General features: G+C 35.5%; 1 protein-coding gene across 17 annotated transcripts in view; it reads right to left on the minus strand.

The window, feature by feature from the left end:
- PITPNM2 (phosphatidylinositol transfer protein membrane associated 2) overlaps positions 1–15,908 on the minus strand; it is a 160,435-nt gene that overhangs the window by 20,574 nt on the left and 123,953 nt on the right. For 9 of the 17 annotated variants that reach the window (XM_072415803.1, XM_072415805.1, XM_072415800.1 and 6 more), the window contains 7 exons: positions 13,904–14,148; positions 11,406–11,595; positions 10,074–10,193; positions 8,480–8,691; positions 7,721–7,896; positions 6,242–6,412; positions 2,677–2,826 (listed from right to left, as the gene is read on the minus strand). In XM_072415803.1, the coding sequence (XP_072271904.1) occupies positions 2,677–2,826; positions 6,242–6,412; positions 7,721–7,896; positions 8,480–8,691; positions 10,074–10,193; positions 11,406–11,595; positions 13,904–14,148 (1,264 nt within the window). Of the gene's footprint in view, positions 1–2,676; positions 2,827–6,241; positions 6,413–7,546; positions 7,897–8,479; positions 8,692–10,073; positions 10,194–11,405; positions 11,596–13,903; positions 14,149–15,908 lie in introns of those variants that run through there. The other 8 variants (XM_072415810.1, XM_072415815.1, XM_072415812.1 and 5 more) reach the window with 3 other exon arrangements.

The following is a 15,908-nucleotide window of genomic DNA, read 5'->3' on the forward strand; positions in this document are numbered from 1 at the left end:
CATGCAAGAAACTGGACGCCATGTTTATACCAATGCCAAGTTAGGCCTAGGAGGAAGGTTTTTTTGTTTTTAAACTTACCTAGAATCCCCCACCAAATCTAACCTAGAAGCCAGCTGCAGCACTCTTTGAAAATTAGAAATCATCAGTGCTGTGAAAGTGGAAAAAAGGGGCTCATATTTCTTAGTGGTAAATGATGAAATATAAAAAAAAAACAACTTGTATATGTGGTGAAAATAATGGCACAAAACATATTTATGTTTATGTAGCTCAAAAGTTAATTCTCTAAAACCAGTTTCCTATTGCAACCTTTTGACATAAACTTGAAAAGGATGTGACTGATAAATTATTAGTTTGGAAATGCACAAACATCCTAACAACAGTAAAAAGGCAAGTTAGAGAGCCCAAGCATGTTTTAAAGCGTATCCAAATCCAAAACCCAAAGCAGCTAACCAGTCCTAAAAAAAAGGGTTCATTTGTTCAATGTTTTCAGGATTTTTCCCTTCACTTTTAAATGATAATAATCTTACAAACAACCCTTTACTGTTCCTTCTGTTTCTTCTTTGTATCTATAGTTGGAGCCATGTTTATTAGGCTGGACTTCTTATTTTCACTTTTTTCATCTTCATTACATTTGGATGGATGGGAATAGTAATTTACACAAGAGAAAGATGTTTGGGCATTCTTTTAGGCTCACAGAAATTGACAAGGACAGTGCATTTCTACAGAGATCAACGTGTATGTTCTGTACTTGCTGAAAATGTTCTTGGCCTGAAAAGTAAAGTAATTCAGCCAATACATTGACGACTGGTAATCTGAAATATAAATCATATTTGCGGTTTTAGGTTTAGACAAGCTTTAAATACTTTCTGCTCTTTAAACCTCAACAAAAAATAGCAAAAAATGTTTTTTTGTGGTCCAATATTAAGTTTATTCAATTATTCTCCAAAATAAGTTTACTATATATACAAAACCTTTAATTAACATATGTACATTGCATTACAAAAAACATAATAAAAAGAGGTAGAAATGAACACCGATTATAAAATTTTGCCATCCAAAGGTGCAATCAAACCAACCAATCAATATTGGACCACAAAAAACATTTTTTGCTATTTTTTGTTGAGGTTTAAAGAGCAGAAAGTATTTAAAGCTTGTCTAAACCTAAATATCAAAAAAATTTCTTGATATTTTTTTATGGAGTATAATTTCGGGTGATGTCATGCAGTCATTGTTGTCACTTTGCTATGTCTGCTCTTAAACCTGTCATGATAGAAATGCAGAGAGGCTGACTTTACTGACCTTGCTCTAAAAGTAGTTGCCTTACTGAAATGATGACCCTCTGGTTCTGCAATACTTTAAAGCTCTAATATAAAGCAAGCAAGCAAATACAGACTGATTTTCCCTATATACAAATGTGTCAGGGATTTACAAAGTAACAAAGCCAAGGGGCTTTATATAAAGCCAGTCTCCATTTTGTTCTCATATTGTTTTATTATTCACAGACTTCTACACTTATTGGCTGTTTTCATGGTTTTAGACAGGTAAAGGATCCTCACAGCTCATAAGAGAACTTTTTATTACTCTGAATATACTCTTCATGGGCACAGCAGCCTACTTGATACCAGTTCATTTTGGGAGGAACAAGATAAAAGATGTCAATTCCTGATTTATTGCTTTGACAGCTTTAGACCTTCATTTCCTTTACATCAATGTTATACAAGTTATATTTTTGATCTTGGGAACAAACATAAAATTCACAGTCCATCGGATGGTAGGTTGCTTTAAGGCAGGCAAGGTTTACACTTTATAAATCATTGCTATAGCTTGACCATGGCTGATTAAAAAAAATGCTAGCAGTCTTTCTTGGCGACATATTCATCAAAAGACTAGTGGCTATATTTCTCTAAGCTACTGCAGATTGGATCAGGAATCATGGCTATAAAATTATAGACTATATTAAACAAAAGAATGTTAACTTTTGACTTAGCCACAGCTTATACTTGTTAAAAGGTATACAATGATAATCATTATAATTGTTTAGGTTTAAACTCTTTGTCAGACTGCTTAAACTGTTCCATGAACAGAAATTAGAATAAATTAATTGTAAGTAGCTACATAGCAAAACACATGAGATGAAATTTCACAAACATATTTGCATGTTGAAGGAACTGGTTATACCAAATAAACAAATATTAACAAAGAATGAATGAAAGGCTGTGTCCACAGGTTGTTTTATACACAGAAAATATGAAAAACAAAACAACAACAAAAAGCAGCAATGAAGCGAAGATCAAGCTAATAAAGCAAGTACATTACCACCCCCAGCTTACTCTACAGCTTTACTTAAATCTAAAATCATGCAACTAATAGAGCAAGACAAAAAAAGTTTAAATCCTTCCTGGATCACATAAACAGAAAGCTTTTACAAAAAAGTGTTCAGCGTCACTATCTAAAAAATCTATCTACAAATAACCTTTATCCTTCTATGTTCTGATTAGACACCTGTTAGGCACAGTTTTAATAAACCAGGTTCATTTTCCTACATGGTTAATTTGGCAGTACAGCCCCTTTTCTGTCTTTTCCTCTTAGCAACACTTTACAGAAAAGCTTTCAGTTTAGGATGTGCATGATCACACAACAGAGAAGCAAAAACAATAGGAAGGGAGGATACACACATTCAACACAAGTGGTAGTTTTACTGGAAGTGTCTTGGCAGCTTAGGACGGGAACAGGGATACTGGTTTCCATGATGCCATCTTGACGCTGGAGAGCAACCGCTGGGCTGCCTTCCATGAGAAGGATGGGGTTGTTCTGTATAGCTTCGACTAGATGGAGATGAGAGGGAAACAAAAACAGGACAAATACGCTACAAACGTATAACCAGACAATGTCACATTGAACATACATTCTATCAAGACTATTTGAAACAAGCTTATGAAATACATTATCCAATATGACACAACTAGTTAAAGCCCACAACTTTTAACTCTGTTTTAAATGGACTGGAAAAAAAATAATTATTTTTTTGTACTGGTGTCATTGGGACAGGAGAAAAAACAGGCTTTGGCTTTAAACTGAATTTACATTTTTAAGAGAAAGCCTTCACCCAAGTATTTTTATAATGTGAGTGGGGTGGGTGACTTGGGGGCTATTGTCCAATATTAAAATGACCTCCCAAAATCTCTTGTGAATTTTGATCTTAAGTTCCTCTGGCAATCTTCTACTTCTTCAGCTTACAGTGTTGCAGCATGTTCCCTGTCAGCTTCCTTGGCTTTATTGGACAGACTGTGTAAAAGGAGATCACTAGAGGAACCTGTGAACATTTACAATAATGCTTCACCAACAATGGTGCAGCAATGTAAAACATAATTGCATTTACAAGGCTCCCCATAGCCACCTCAAAACAAATGTAAACATTCTGCATAAACAAGTGTCCAAAAATCTCCTGCAATTTTTACCAAATGTATAGTGATATACAGTGAATATTACAGTTAATTACAATTATACAAGGAGTTCATAAGTGCAAATTCGTACTTTAAAACAAAAGAACTAAACCCTACACATTGAAAAAAACTACATTTTGTAGAAGAGTATCACCCCATCTGAACACATATCAGGACTAATAGATTAGAGAGTAGCACATAGATACATTTAGTAAAGGTCCCTTATACAGTATAGCCTGAATATCAGATCTTGGAATCTCCTAAAGGACAGTAGTTTGCCTGCACTTTAGCACTGTTGATCGTATAAACATTTCAGGCCAGACCAATTTTTTGCTGAACTGAAACAAACAGGATGATTTTTAAATTGGTTGAACAATGATGGCAAGAACATATTAAAATGCACAGAATGGTACTAATCTCTGTGTTAAAGCAAAACATTGTTTTTTCATAAGTATACTACTAGAACTTGACATTGCATTGTAAAAAGGCCGTATTTATATGTTTTGCAGATACAACTATATGAATTAATCAGTAGTGATCAGAGGGGAAAACAGTGAAACATTTTCATTGTGGCAAAATCCTGCTGGCAGCAATAAATAAGGGTAATCTAATGTCTAAAAATACCTTTAGACATTTTGTTAACCCAACAAAGAGGAGGATTTAATACATGTGTGCAAAAAAGGCAACTTTTGTTCTGCAACCAAATTCATTGGCTTTGAAGCTCTGTAATAAAAACTGAATTGGAACCACAGGCTTCTGACACAAGACAAAATGCAGCTGTATTTATTCGGCTCAAAACCAAACAAACCTCTAAAGAAATTATTAGTTCTTATGCGATGGCACCGACATGACAAATTATGAATGGGAATATCTCATATATTTTATAATAATAGATCATATTTATATAATTAATCAGATCACATTTATATATATAATAAAACTCACAATATATAATCTATTAATATAAAATATATGATATATATATATATATATATATATATATTATGTTTTTTTTAAGCTTAGCCTGAAAAGCCCCTGTCTTACAGTAATATTCTCAGTGTTTTCCAAAGGACAAATGCCACAATCCTTATAATTCAATTTTAAATTAAAGGAAATTATTTGGGTGCAGATATGAGAGTGTAATGTGTAATTCTAATCTAAGTTAATAGAATCTTCCATGACAGCATTATTTTTTTGTAGATGACCAGGTAAAAACATGAAATTTTGCAAGCGTTTTAGTAACATGTTTGTATACAATGGTAAAAGTCTTATTGTTATACTATGTGAGCATATATGATTTATTCAGGGAACTAGAATAATTGTCCACGTCATTTAAAAAACCAAACAAACAAACACACCCAGTTATAGGTGAAAAAAAATATAAATAAAAAGCTTTATTTTTAAGCAGTCCCCCGCAGGCATTTCTTTCAGGGACTAGATGTTCTCACTCTTTCTCCTCAAGGGAACATCATCATGCTAGTCTGAGCTCAGAGAATAGGTGCTCTGATTGGTATATAACCATCAATAAATAAGTGGTATTCTGTGCAACAGGACCACCCAACACCAGTGAAGAGGGAGAGATGTTATGGTATGTCTTTTTCTACATTTCTGCTTTTATGTTAACATTTCCATCTGTAACTCCCTTGGGGATATTTTACATTTATTACCAGATAGGGAGAAAACAATCATCATGAAACAGAAAGGCACATGCAGCAATAAAAACACTGTCAACGCTAGTAGTATTAGTCTGTGAGACCATTAGAGACATTTCTGTGCAATATTCCCAGTAAGAAAGAAAGATTTTGCCTAAAAATAAGACAAAACAATTTCTTAGTCTACATATTTTGTTGGGTGCAATGACTTACAGCCAAACAGCATTCCAAGAAGTAAGTCATAATACTAGCCCATTTCAAAAAGATCTTTTGTAAACATATTCTGTAATACTTATCATCAGTACAGGTGTCCCATAAAGGAAAACCCAACAAGAACTATTGTGGTACCTGCAGTGGGGCGCCTTCTGCTCGGCCAACTCTCTTCATAGAAGAGGCTGCTCACCACAGAACAGAACAGGCTGCTAGGCAATGGCCTATACAGCCCTCATTCTTTTCTTTTGTCGCCCAAAACAACAACTAAGGATTAATTTGTGTGACCATTTCTGAGCTTTAGTCTGTTCAGTATAATTTAAAACATCAGACTAACTGACTTTACCAGCTTTTAGGTAGATACAATCATGATGTAAATTGTGTATTTGCTTAAAACTGATTTCTGTTCCAGCCTATAAGCTTCAGCCTCAGTTCACGACAAAAATATGACAGATAATGCCATAGTTTCCAAAAAAATTACCGGGAGACCAAGGGCACTATGTACCTGGGCCAGTAATTTCTCATTATATGTCACCAAAAAGTATATATAAAACTGTGTTGTATAGATGGCAGAATAGGTTGTAGCCTTAAAATGATGCGCCTGATACAAAAAAAGAAAAAAAAAAAAATCACCATTTCTTCAAAACATATTGAAGACATTCAATGCTAGCCTTAGTTGTCTCAGTTTATTTACTAGCATGGCGACACGAAAGATATTACATTTTTTGTAATTGGACATTTTTTCTACCTATATTTACTAACACATGGGGCACCAAAGTTAAAAGTTTATTACTGTGTTGAACTGTCAGTGTAACTTTTTTATAGTAGTGCTTCTACAGTACTATCAGATCCCTGTATATGAATGATCAAACACTAGCTTATCTGGTTACACACATACTAAGAGAGCCTGGTGACAATGAAAAGTCACTACTTACCCAAGAGGGCGGAGTTGCCATCCCCCAGAGGAAATCTCTGATATCGAGGGATATTAAAGGGAGGCAGCAGATGGAACTTCTTTTCTAGAAGTGGTTCTACCCGTGAGGCAGAAGGATCAGCTGGATGGAAGAGGTTGTAAACCTGCTGGCAGCCAGGTCGTAGCTGGTAAACTGAAGATAACCAACAATTCAGTATTACATGAAAAAAATTATTGTTAAACCAAAAACTGTCATGGCAGTAAACTCATATACATCATAAAGACAAAAGGACTAGTACTAATTAAAGATGAAAGAAAATGGAGACTGCTCAGCAAAAAACAATCAACCTAAAAACTTAAACTATCTTATGAATCTTTGAAATCAATTTTGTGGTATATGCAGGAATTTTTATTAAAAAATTATTTGGGCTGTTATATACATTGGACCAATTTAAGCAAACATTAATAAAGTTCTATATAACTCTATATACAGATCCTAATATTGATCTGTGTTTTAAAATGCCAGCAAAACATTAGTATGCAATGTTTTGGCATTGCCATTTGTAAGCAGACACAAATGCAACACCTGATGCAGTAACTTCAATATTTGTGTAGATTTCTAGGAAAAGAAGACAGTTAATCACAGGAGTAGAGGGATGGAAAATGCCAGGCCATATTACATAAGTCCATCAACCCATTAAACTTTATCGTCCCCAAGTGATCAAGAACATCAGACAGGCTCAATATACGCAAATGTATTTTGCCCCTAGTGGGGATTAATCATAGGCAAAGGCTAACTGTATGATTACGCGCCTCTAGGTGGTGAAATGTATGAAGATGTTTTTGCCAGTGCTCAATTGGGTACAAAATAATTTGAAGCCCTGGAATGAAGCTTGACACTTTACTTTTTGATTCAAGATGGGGAGCTGATTGAGCCCACGCTGACTCTAAAATCAGTGCTGGATTGTAAGGTGAATGTGAGGGACACAGAAGCAGTTGAATGCTGTCTACATGTTTGGCTGGATGGGTTTAGTATATAATTTCTGGATAAAGACTGGAAAAGTAACTTTTACCGACATTACAAATTGGTTTACTTAGTAACCATATATTTGACATTGTACAAGGAGCAATGACTGACTGATAAGATTAGTTCAATGAACCTTATTTTGATTTCAATTTCTGTATTTATTTTTAATATAAAGGATGCAGGTCTCCTAAGACTTCAATAGTATCTGTACTTGGGAACTCTTCATGGAAAAAGTATACCAGATGTAGTCTCATTTTATAAATAATTGCAAATAACTGGCTTAAAAACTGTAACCCTTACCTGATTAAAAAAATTGATGTTGATTCAAGGCAGGAGCCTGGGAAAATCCCATCATCATATACAACATTGATTTTTTTTCATATTTTCTCCTGATCTTTTGACATTTCATTCGGAATACAAGGAAAATGGTCATCAGGGAGTCCAGCTGAGTTAGTTTGTTTATAGCATACTTACTGTCAAGTGCTGGAATCACTGTTTTCCTCAGAGCCAACACTAATCCAAGAGGAGAGCCAAACAGGAAGAAGTCTGTAATTTCAAAGTCAAATTTTCCTATGCTGCCTCCATCCAGCATTGTAGAGCTGCTCGACCTTCGGGACCCGGGATCATTTCTGAGGACACTTGCGTGTAAACTAGAAACAAACAGAGATACTTGATGGAACTACAGTAGGGTGCTGTACCATTTTATGTTTACATTCCTTACAGCTTTGCAGGCTATATTTATAAAGCTTGTGTGGGTGATTTATTCCAGATATAGGACAGTAAGTCTGCAAACATAATAGAGGAAATTATGGTCTGAAACAGTGGAAATAGTAAAGGTTTCATTGTAGATAAGGGACATGCTGTACAGGACAGTAAGACTGAGAACATGTTAAATAAAGCTAGTAGAGATCACTGGTATTACCCCTTCGCAAAAAAGGGCAGCCACTCCCACTTCAGAGATGCAGAGCCAGTGCCAAAGGGATGCAGTTTGGAAACCAGGAGTCTGGAGACACTTTAATTTGATCTCATGATTGATCTCAACAACAAATCTAAAGTGGAAAATCTTATTTATTTCAGAGAAGAATTTAGAGTGACTTTTGGCAAAAACTACCCTATATATAAGATGCTTGAGGTATCAAGCCCATAGCTATAGTAAATGTAAACAATTTAAACGACCACAGGAAATCTACAAAGCCAAAGTTCATTCTTCACCAGTGTATGTAGTACAAATACCTTGAGAGAAAAGCTTGATGCTGCTTGATAGTGTCCAGCTCATAGGTTGAGGAATCACTTCTCTTACGAGGAAGCTGTCTCTTTGGATCTTCACCATTGCTTCGAGGTATGTCTATGTTGCTGCGGCTTAAATGCCGACTAGTCTCCAAATTTGAACTGCTGGAGCAGTAACTGTTGTTAACACTGATACCTGGCGATAAGAGATCTGTATCCTAGAAGAAAAAATAGGAATGTCATAAAATATTAAAAACAACAGGGATATATACCTGCTAAATCTTTTAGGCAAGACCTCACATGTATGAATGATCTGGCTATTAGTGTCCAATTATCCATGTTACAATATGTATAGCAACACCACACTGCAAATCTTATGAGCCTCCTGATATGAATTGATCCCAAATGAGCTTTCAGAGAATGTCTTGATGTTTATTTTCCACAGTGCTATTATGCAGTAATTCAATTGGCTTCATCTAATGTAATCTGTTTATGAGTAGGATATTACTTGATAAAGCCAAGCCCTTAAATCCTAATTTGTTATAATATATTACACAATATTTTCTGCTAAAGTGCAAAAAAACATTCCTTTGTTGAATATGTCAAACATCAACATGTCTGATGTAGGGCTTACATGTAAATAGACATAGTTTCCATTTTCACAGGGAAAATACTAGGTCAAAACAAATAATTAAAATTGATTTAAAGATATTTCTTCTGTTAGCTACCCAGACAGGCTGTCACTGCCTTTCAATGTGTGTACTTCAAATGACAGAACCCAAATGCCCAACCTGCAGTCCTTAAGTACTTAAAAACAGAACTATACTGTAAGAATAAAAAATTGTAAGCAAGCAGGTTGTTTCTTGAAGAATGGATATTGCTTATCCCTTCTGCAATAAACAATCTGCCTGTGAGTAATGTTTGTATTTTTACAGTTTAGTTCTGCTTTAAAGGCGTGGCCCTCGGACCCCAGCAGCCACATTGGCAGTAATATCTAGAAAGCTCATGTAACATGTCCCCAATTCCCAAACAGTTTACTATAGTAGAACTCCAGCCTTTAATTACAACTGGCCATCTCACCTGTCCATCTACTGCAGCATGTCAGCAGTGTTTGACTATTCTTTCTAGTACTACATATGCTAAATAAAATGTGTGTCCTCAGGGATAGCTGCTGTAGAGCCTCTTATGCCAAGAAAGTTGACAACCAATGGTATAGATGATAAAAGAAATTTGCCTGACAGCCAATTAGGTAACCAATGCAAATGTTCAAGCAGATACCAGTGTTCAGGGCTAATCACTTATTAAATTTTCGATACATGTTGTACAAAGAACGCTACACCATTCACAATAATCCATGTTAGGACAATGCTTACAATATAATGCCACTACTATAGCATGCATACATGTATGAATATTCACGTCCCAGAAATTTACACTGGTGAAAACATATGTAATCTATTACATTAAAATTTATTAAAGTGAAATCAGACTCGGAAGTAGCATGCATTTGATTTCTCTAAAGTTCTGGCAATTGTTAAAATTGTCTAACACACAAACTTCAAATCTACCTTTAAACAAGATTTAAAAAAATGTTTGATACCTGAACACTCACAACGCTTCCTCTACGACTGCTGTTCTGACTTTCAGATACAGTCTGATTGCTGTAACACAAGGCATCAAATCCCAAAATTCCTCCAACACAATCGCCAACTAAACACACCTGTAAAGAAAATCAAAAATAAGATTGTAGGTGTTACAGCTACAAAAACAATAGAAATGCTCAGAGAACGAGTACTTTTTACTGATAAGTGATGCCCACTGCCTATCATTTTGCTGCTTTCACTGTATCTTGTCCTAATGATTTAAATCCTACAGAGACTTCCATGGCAATTTATTTAAGATAAATAATTTCCAACATTTTAAAACAGAACTAAACTTGTGAAACAAAAAATTGGGAGCTGGCAGGTATATTATTGCAAAAGGGACAGGTGATGTTACCTCTGCAATAAACGTACCTCTTTGTTTGCTATCTTTTCCCCAATTAACACTAAAGCTACGTACACACTTCCAATTATTATCGTTGGAAAACGAACGTTCATCCACGATATATACGAACGATCGTATAGCACCGATCCTACACATAGAGTTAACGACACGATCGTTCGTAGATATTGTACACACAATAGATACGATCGTTTGAGCGATAGAGGAACTATGTGCACGACAGGAAAGTGAACGGACGTTCGTTCATCAAGCATGCTCAGAACATGGACGATCAACGAACGACCGTACACACGAACGATGTTCAACGATCGTCGTCCAATCCGATCCGTCGGTCCGGTCGTTCGTTTCCAGCGACTTTCCTCGTTCGTCGGCGTCGTTGGTTACTTTTTTACGAACGATTTTTTGCCCAATCGATCGTTCGTCGTTCGATTGGAACGATAAAAATTGGAAGTGTGTACGCACCTTAAGCTGTGCATACAATGCTGGGTATCTTGGCATAAACTCCCCAATATTTCCTATTGCACAATAGGCTTCAGACATGAAAATGTGAAGAATTAGCTTTCCCTTTCTAATCAGAAAACTTTACCTGAAATATAGAGCATACTGTAAATTTGATGCAAAATTACTGCTTAGTCCTATTTAATAAACCTGTTACTAACTTCTTGGGAGACATCAATGCATCTTCAATATTTAAAGATTTACATAAATTATCTTACGTTGTGCTTGTCCATGCCTTTAAAGGTAGGCGTTAAGAAGGAAAAACGTGCACATAATACAGTACCATAATAAGAAAAACATCTCCAATGGAAATGTATCTTTCACTGTTTTGGTGACAAGCTTCCTGTAACTTTCTGTTTAATAAATTGACAAAGAAGTGTGTTTTGAACACACAAACACAACATGGCAGTGTTTGTATCCTTTAACTCACCTGCCCAGTAAAACACATGCCTTCCTGAGATTTAGTGAAGTCAGCATAAACCTGGTTGGCACGAAGAATGACCGTTGCCACAGCTTCCACGTACTGAGGTGATGATGTAGCCAGCAGAGGGAGAGCAGCTAGAGGAATATGGTCCTGACTATTAGATAAGCAACCTTCATCATAGCTGTATGGGCTCAGGCTGCAGGCATAAATATCACAACAATTAGAATTAGTTAAACTTTCTTTTATTACCAATATGATATTGGAAAACTGTGCCCTACACCTTATACAGTTTTCTTGCAATTGTTTTATGCATAAAACACAACACAAATATGCAGATGACTTTACAAAAAAACAAAAAAAATGTTTTTAACCTGTATCCTGTATATTATGCGGTATGCCCACAAGAGCTTGAAATATTGGAACCCATCATTCAAACAAATTAATCTACTTACAGGCAATCTGCCTTTCACTTTGTAACCAGAATCGATCCCCTCCCATTCCTAAACTTAAGCCTAGTAATTCCCCACCATCATCCATCCAAATCTCTCTCCACCTTCTTCCTATTCTTCCTGCTGGTTTCCTTAGTTCTTCTTTACTACTTAAACTGTATCTGACCAAAATTTGGTTTGACAATACACATTATATATACTATAATTTATTATTTAGGTTGTTTTGATCTTCATGTAGGTGTATCATGTTGATTTTGTTGCATCCATACTATTTATAGTATAACATCTATAATCTAATAATTCAAATCTTTAAAAAAATAACTAAAAAGTTCAGATTTCACAGGCACATTACACTAGATCTGACATTACATTTCTGGCTTCCTGATTTACAAGATTCTTGCCACCTATAGTTGTTTACGGTGTGTCACATTGTGATTACACATTATTGTATAACACATACCGTAATGTGTTATCTCAGTATAGCACATTATAACAAGCTTTACATGTCAGGGGAACATGGAGTTTATTAGCCTATAGCCAGAGTACAGCACCTGCTACAGTAACAACCAACTTCCAGCTGTGTTTAAGAGACAATTGCTGCCATTATTGGATAATGCAGGTACTGGTTGCTTCCTAAAGTTTATGCAATTAAGGATGAGAATGGCATCATTCGTATTTTAGAACCAGAAAAAAAGGCTTACTATTGCTTAAAATATATTATTTTTCTGCTCTCATTTATAATGAACCAACATGCTTATCCTAAAAGTTTAGGATACAGACAAATGATAGACAGTTGAGCCATTACAAAACAGAATGTATCTATTCACATTGCAAACGCTCCCCCCCCCCCCCCCCCCCAACCCCCTGATATAACCTGTTGGATTATATTATCTCAAACAATGTTTTCATTCATTGTAAAATCTATTATTGTAGATCACTAAATATTTTTAACAACCCCTGCTTCTTTGTATCATCACTAATGATATATTGTGGATTCCGGGGAATATTTGTCCATTGTATATGCTGGTTTTGCTTTGTTTTAAAAGTTCACAAAATATATTTGTATATATATTACAAATAAAAAATTGACTATGTTTTAAATAGTATTGGATCTTACTATCATTGTTGGGTTATGGCAAAATAAACCAAAAGTCCCAAGTTCCTGCTCTGCTGTGACTGTGAAGAGAAATTACATTGTATGTTAGACTCAGATTTACTCTCTGTTTATATCTATACCCAGCATACGTGCTGCTTACAACCAGGCCTCTAAGAATGCGTCATGAACTATCGTCAGACGGTTTTAAATTCCTGGCAATACAGTCTATTCATGCAGTGAATGTGACAGCTTATGATATCATATGGAGGTGGACTTACAAAGAGCTTGTACAGTAATGACACAGCAAAAAAATGTATTATGAACTTTTAAAATGAACATTACATTTTCAGTAATGGTTATTAAAAGGGGGCTAAATAATTTAAAGGAACATTATCAAAAAATTTCAGATAACTGCTTTACCATTATGATTTTTTTCCTTTGCATGGCAACCTTTATACCTGTAAAGGAAAATAAATACTATCCATACATATACAGTGAACAAAAAAGAAGACTTTTTGCAATAGTATTTATTGGGGTAAGGGTGCTGGCTACTTCTGGCTTCAAATAATATTGGAGTATCCCAGAGAAATAACAATCCTAATAGTGCACTATTTAAATTTATTGCTGTGTATTGGCTGTGTGATATTTGTAAAATATTTGCCTCCTGTGGTGACATTAGTTATACAGATATTATGCCTAGTTACCATAAAGAATTGTAAGTAAGCTTGCCTAAGCGAGCTGTGATTTGTGAACTCCAAAATGCTAATGTGACATCGGCATACTGGTGAAACCTTGATGCTGGGTACAACTGTGAAATGCATAGTTCATAAAGTATAAAAAATCTTTTTCAGTTGGATGTGAGCGTGACACACATGAACACTGCAGATATTTGGATACCATAAACAAATACATAGCTATCAGGTAAGGAATAAGTGCAGGAAACAGACAGAGTGACTCACTTGGATACCAATGAGAATGCTTCTGAGCAGATGGCTGGACAGGGAACGAGCCTGACTGCAATGTGTCCTAATGCCGCTGGGTAATGCACCCTCATTACTGTGTCAAACACAGACTTGATAGTATTGACGTCACCCTGCTTGGAAGTCTGATCTCCACTGCCTGTATCCAGGATATTGCCCCCATGAAGCACCAGGATTAGTACATGGACTTTACATGGCTGCAAGGAGGTTTGTGCTGATTCATCCTGTAAAAAAAAAAAAGCAAATTTTGACATAGGGTATTGTAACACAAAATCTGAAATCTGTAAATACATATAATGGCCTGGCAAATAGCATTTTCAGAAGCAGGTGAACTATATCTGCCCCTAATATCATCAAATAAAAAAATACTTCAATTTTAAACATTTAATATACAAGCAGTGTTAGAGCTTGAATTCTACAAAACACAGCATGCTCTGCCAATTGTATGGAATGCTATAGGTTAATGCATATATTTTAACCACACTTAAATAAACATGCCGCTATAAATTAAGATTGGTAAACCTACATAGTCAGAAAAACAATTCACAGGAATAAGTGTTCATCCATTACAATAGACCTAAAATATAATAAAAGTCAATACAAAATGTACCGAATGGGGCAAAGATTTATAACCTCTACTTTCACCCCTCGGGGTAGTAATATGGAAGGCTTGCCGTTCAAATAGGATTAGGCAATGCCTTTAGTATCTCATTCTCCTATAGTTTTACACTACATGGCATAAGATAACCCATCTATACAAATGTACTGGTGCTCATATAGCACTGTTATATACAGTATGAAAATATGTAATATCTGAATTAAAAAAGGGAAATGGTTTTGGCTCAGAAAGAGTTGTGGGTTGGGGGCCCTCTCTATTACTACATAGGGAAGCTTGGTCTCTGTACAAAAAACAAAATCAAAAACATGGAAGAAAAAAAACCAACATTCATCATTTCATCTGAGATTTATTAGGAAGCAATATTATAACCACAGGTAAAGAAAGCTTCATACTGGCAGTATGCCATGATGGGACTACAAGTATTAAATTGTACCATAAAACATGAGTTGATCTAAACAAGGCCATCTGTGATTTTCTGCAGCTGTAAGATAAAGCAAAGACCAAGCAGATAAAAGTTTTCTGGCACAAGTGAGTTGCTGTGTTTATATGGAGCGCGCTTTGTAATTTACACAAAGAGAATGCGTAAAACAACAGATAAGAAATTTGCTGTCATGAAGAAACACATCTGGTGTTCTGCAGAAACGGAAGACACACAAGGCGCTCCTGGTCCACTTATCATACCACTGACTGTAAGGAAGCACTGGAATGGCTATAATATTTAAAATAGCACAGAAGCCAAGCATAACGCCTAAATTGTCAGTGTTGTGGTAAAACTGCCTGGTGGCAAAGATTACAGTACTCCAAACACTGCATACTGATAGAAACACACATTAACAATTTCAAGAAAACTTGTATTCAGATAATTATACAGGCTGACAACTTGCCTTACACTGTCATTAAAACACAATAAAAGCTGCATGTTAGTGCATGTCAGTACTTGAAGACTGACATCCAGAAAACTAAAACTGTCCTAACTTTCTAATATATCATAATCCTCACAGTAGGGACATTGGAACCACTGAATACTGGGGGATGAAAGGAAATATACGTGTTCTTTACTGGAGAAAAGTAGAGAGCACCGAATCCCAGGTGTGGACATGACAGGCAATCTGCTATGCACAGATAAGTGGAATTATCAAAGGTTTGTAATATTTCATCTTTTTGTAAATTATTTTTTATATTGTATATTGTTACAGCCAATAACTGCTTATCCTGAAGACGTGTTAAATACACGAAATGCATTGATTACCTCAGCACCAGGGGAATCTTAAAGTTGGTTGTTTAGACTTCCACTTATCTACACTAAAGAACTTTCAAATGATTGAATGCCTAATAAAAATATAATGGTTAAAGCTGAATGTAAAA

The sequence above is a fragment of the Pyxicephalus adspersus genome, chromosome 6, assembly GCF_032062135.1.
Source record: "Pyxicephalus adspersus chromosome 6, UCB_Pads_2.0, whole genome shotgun sequence".
Classification (NCBI taxonomy): Eukaryota; Metazoa; Chordata; class Amphibia; order Anura; family Pyxicephalidae; genus Pyxicephalus; species Pyxicephalus adspersus.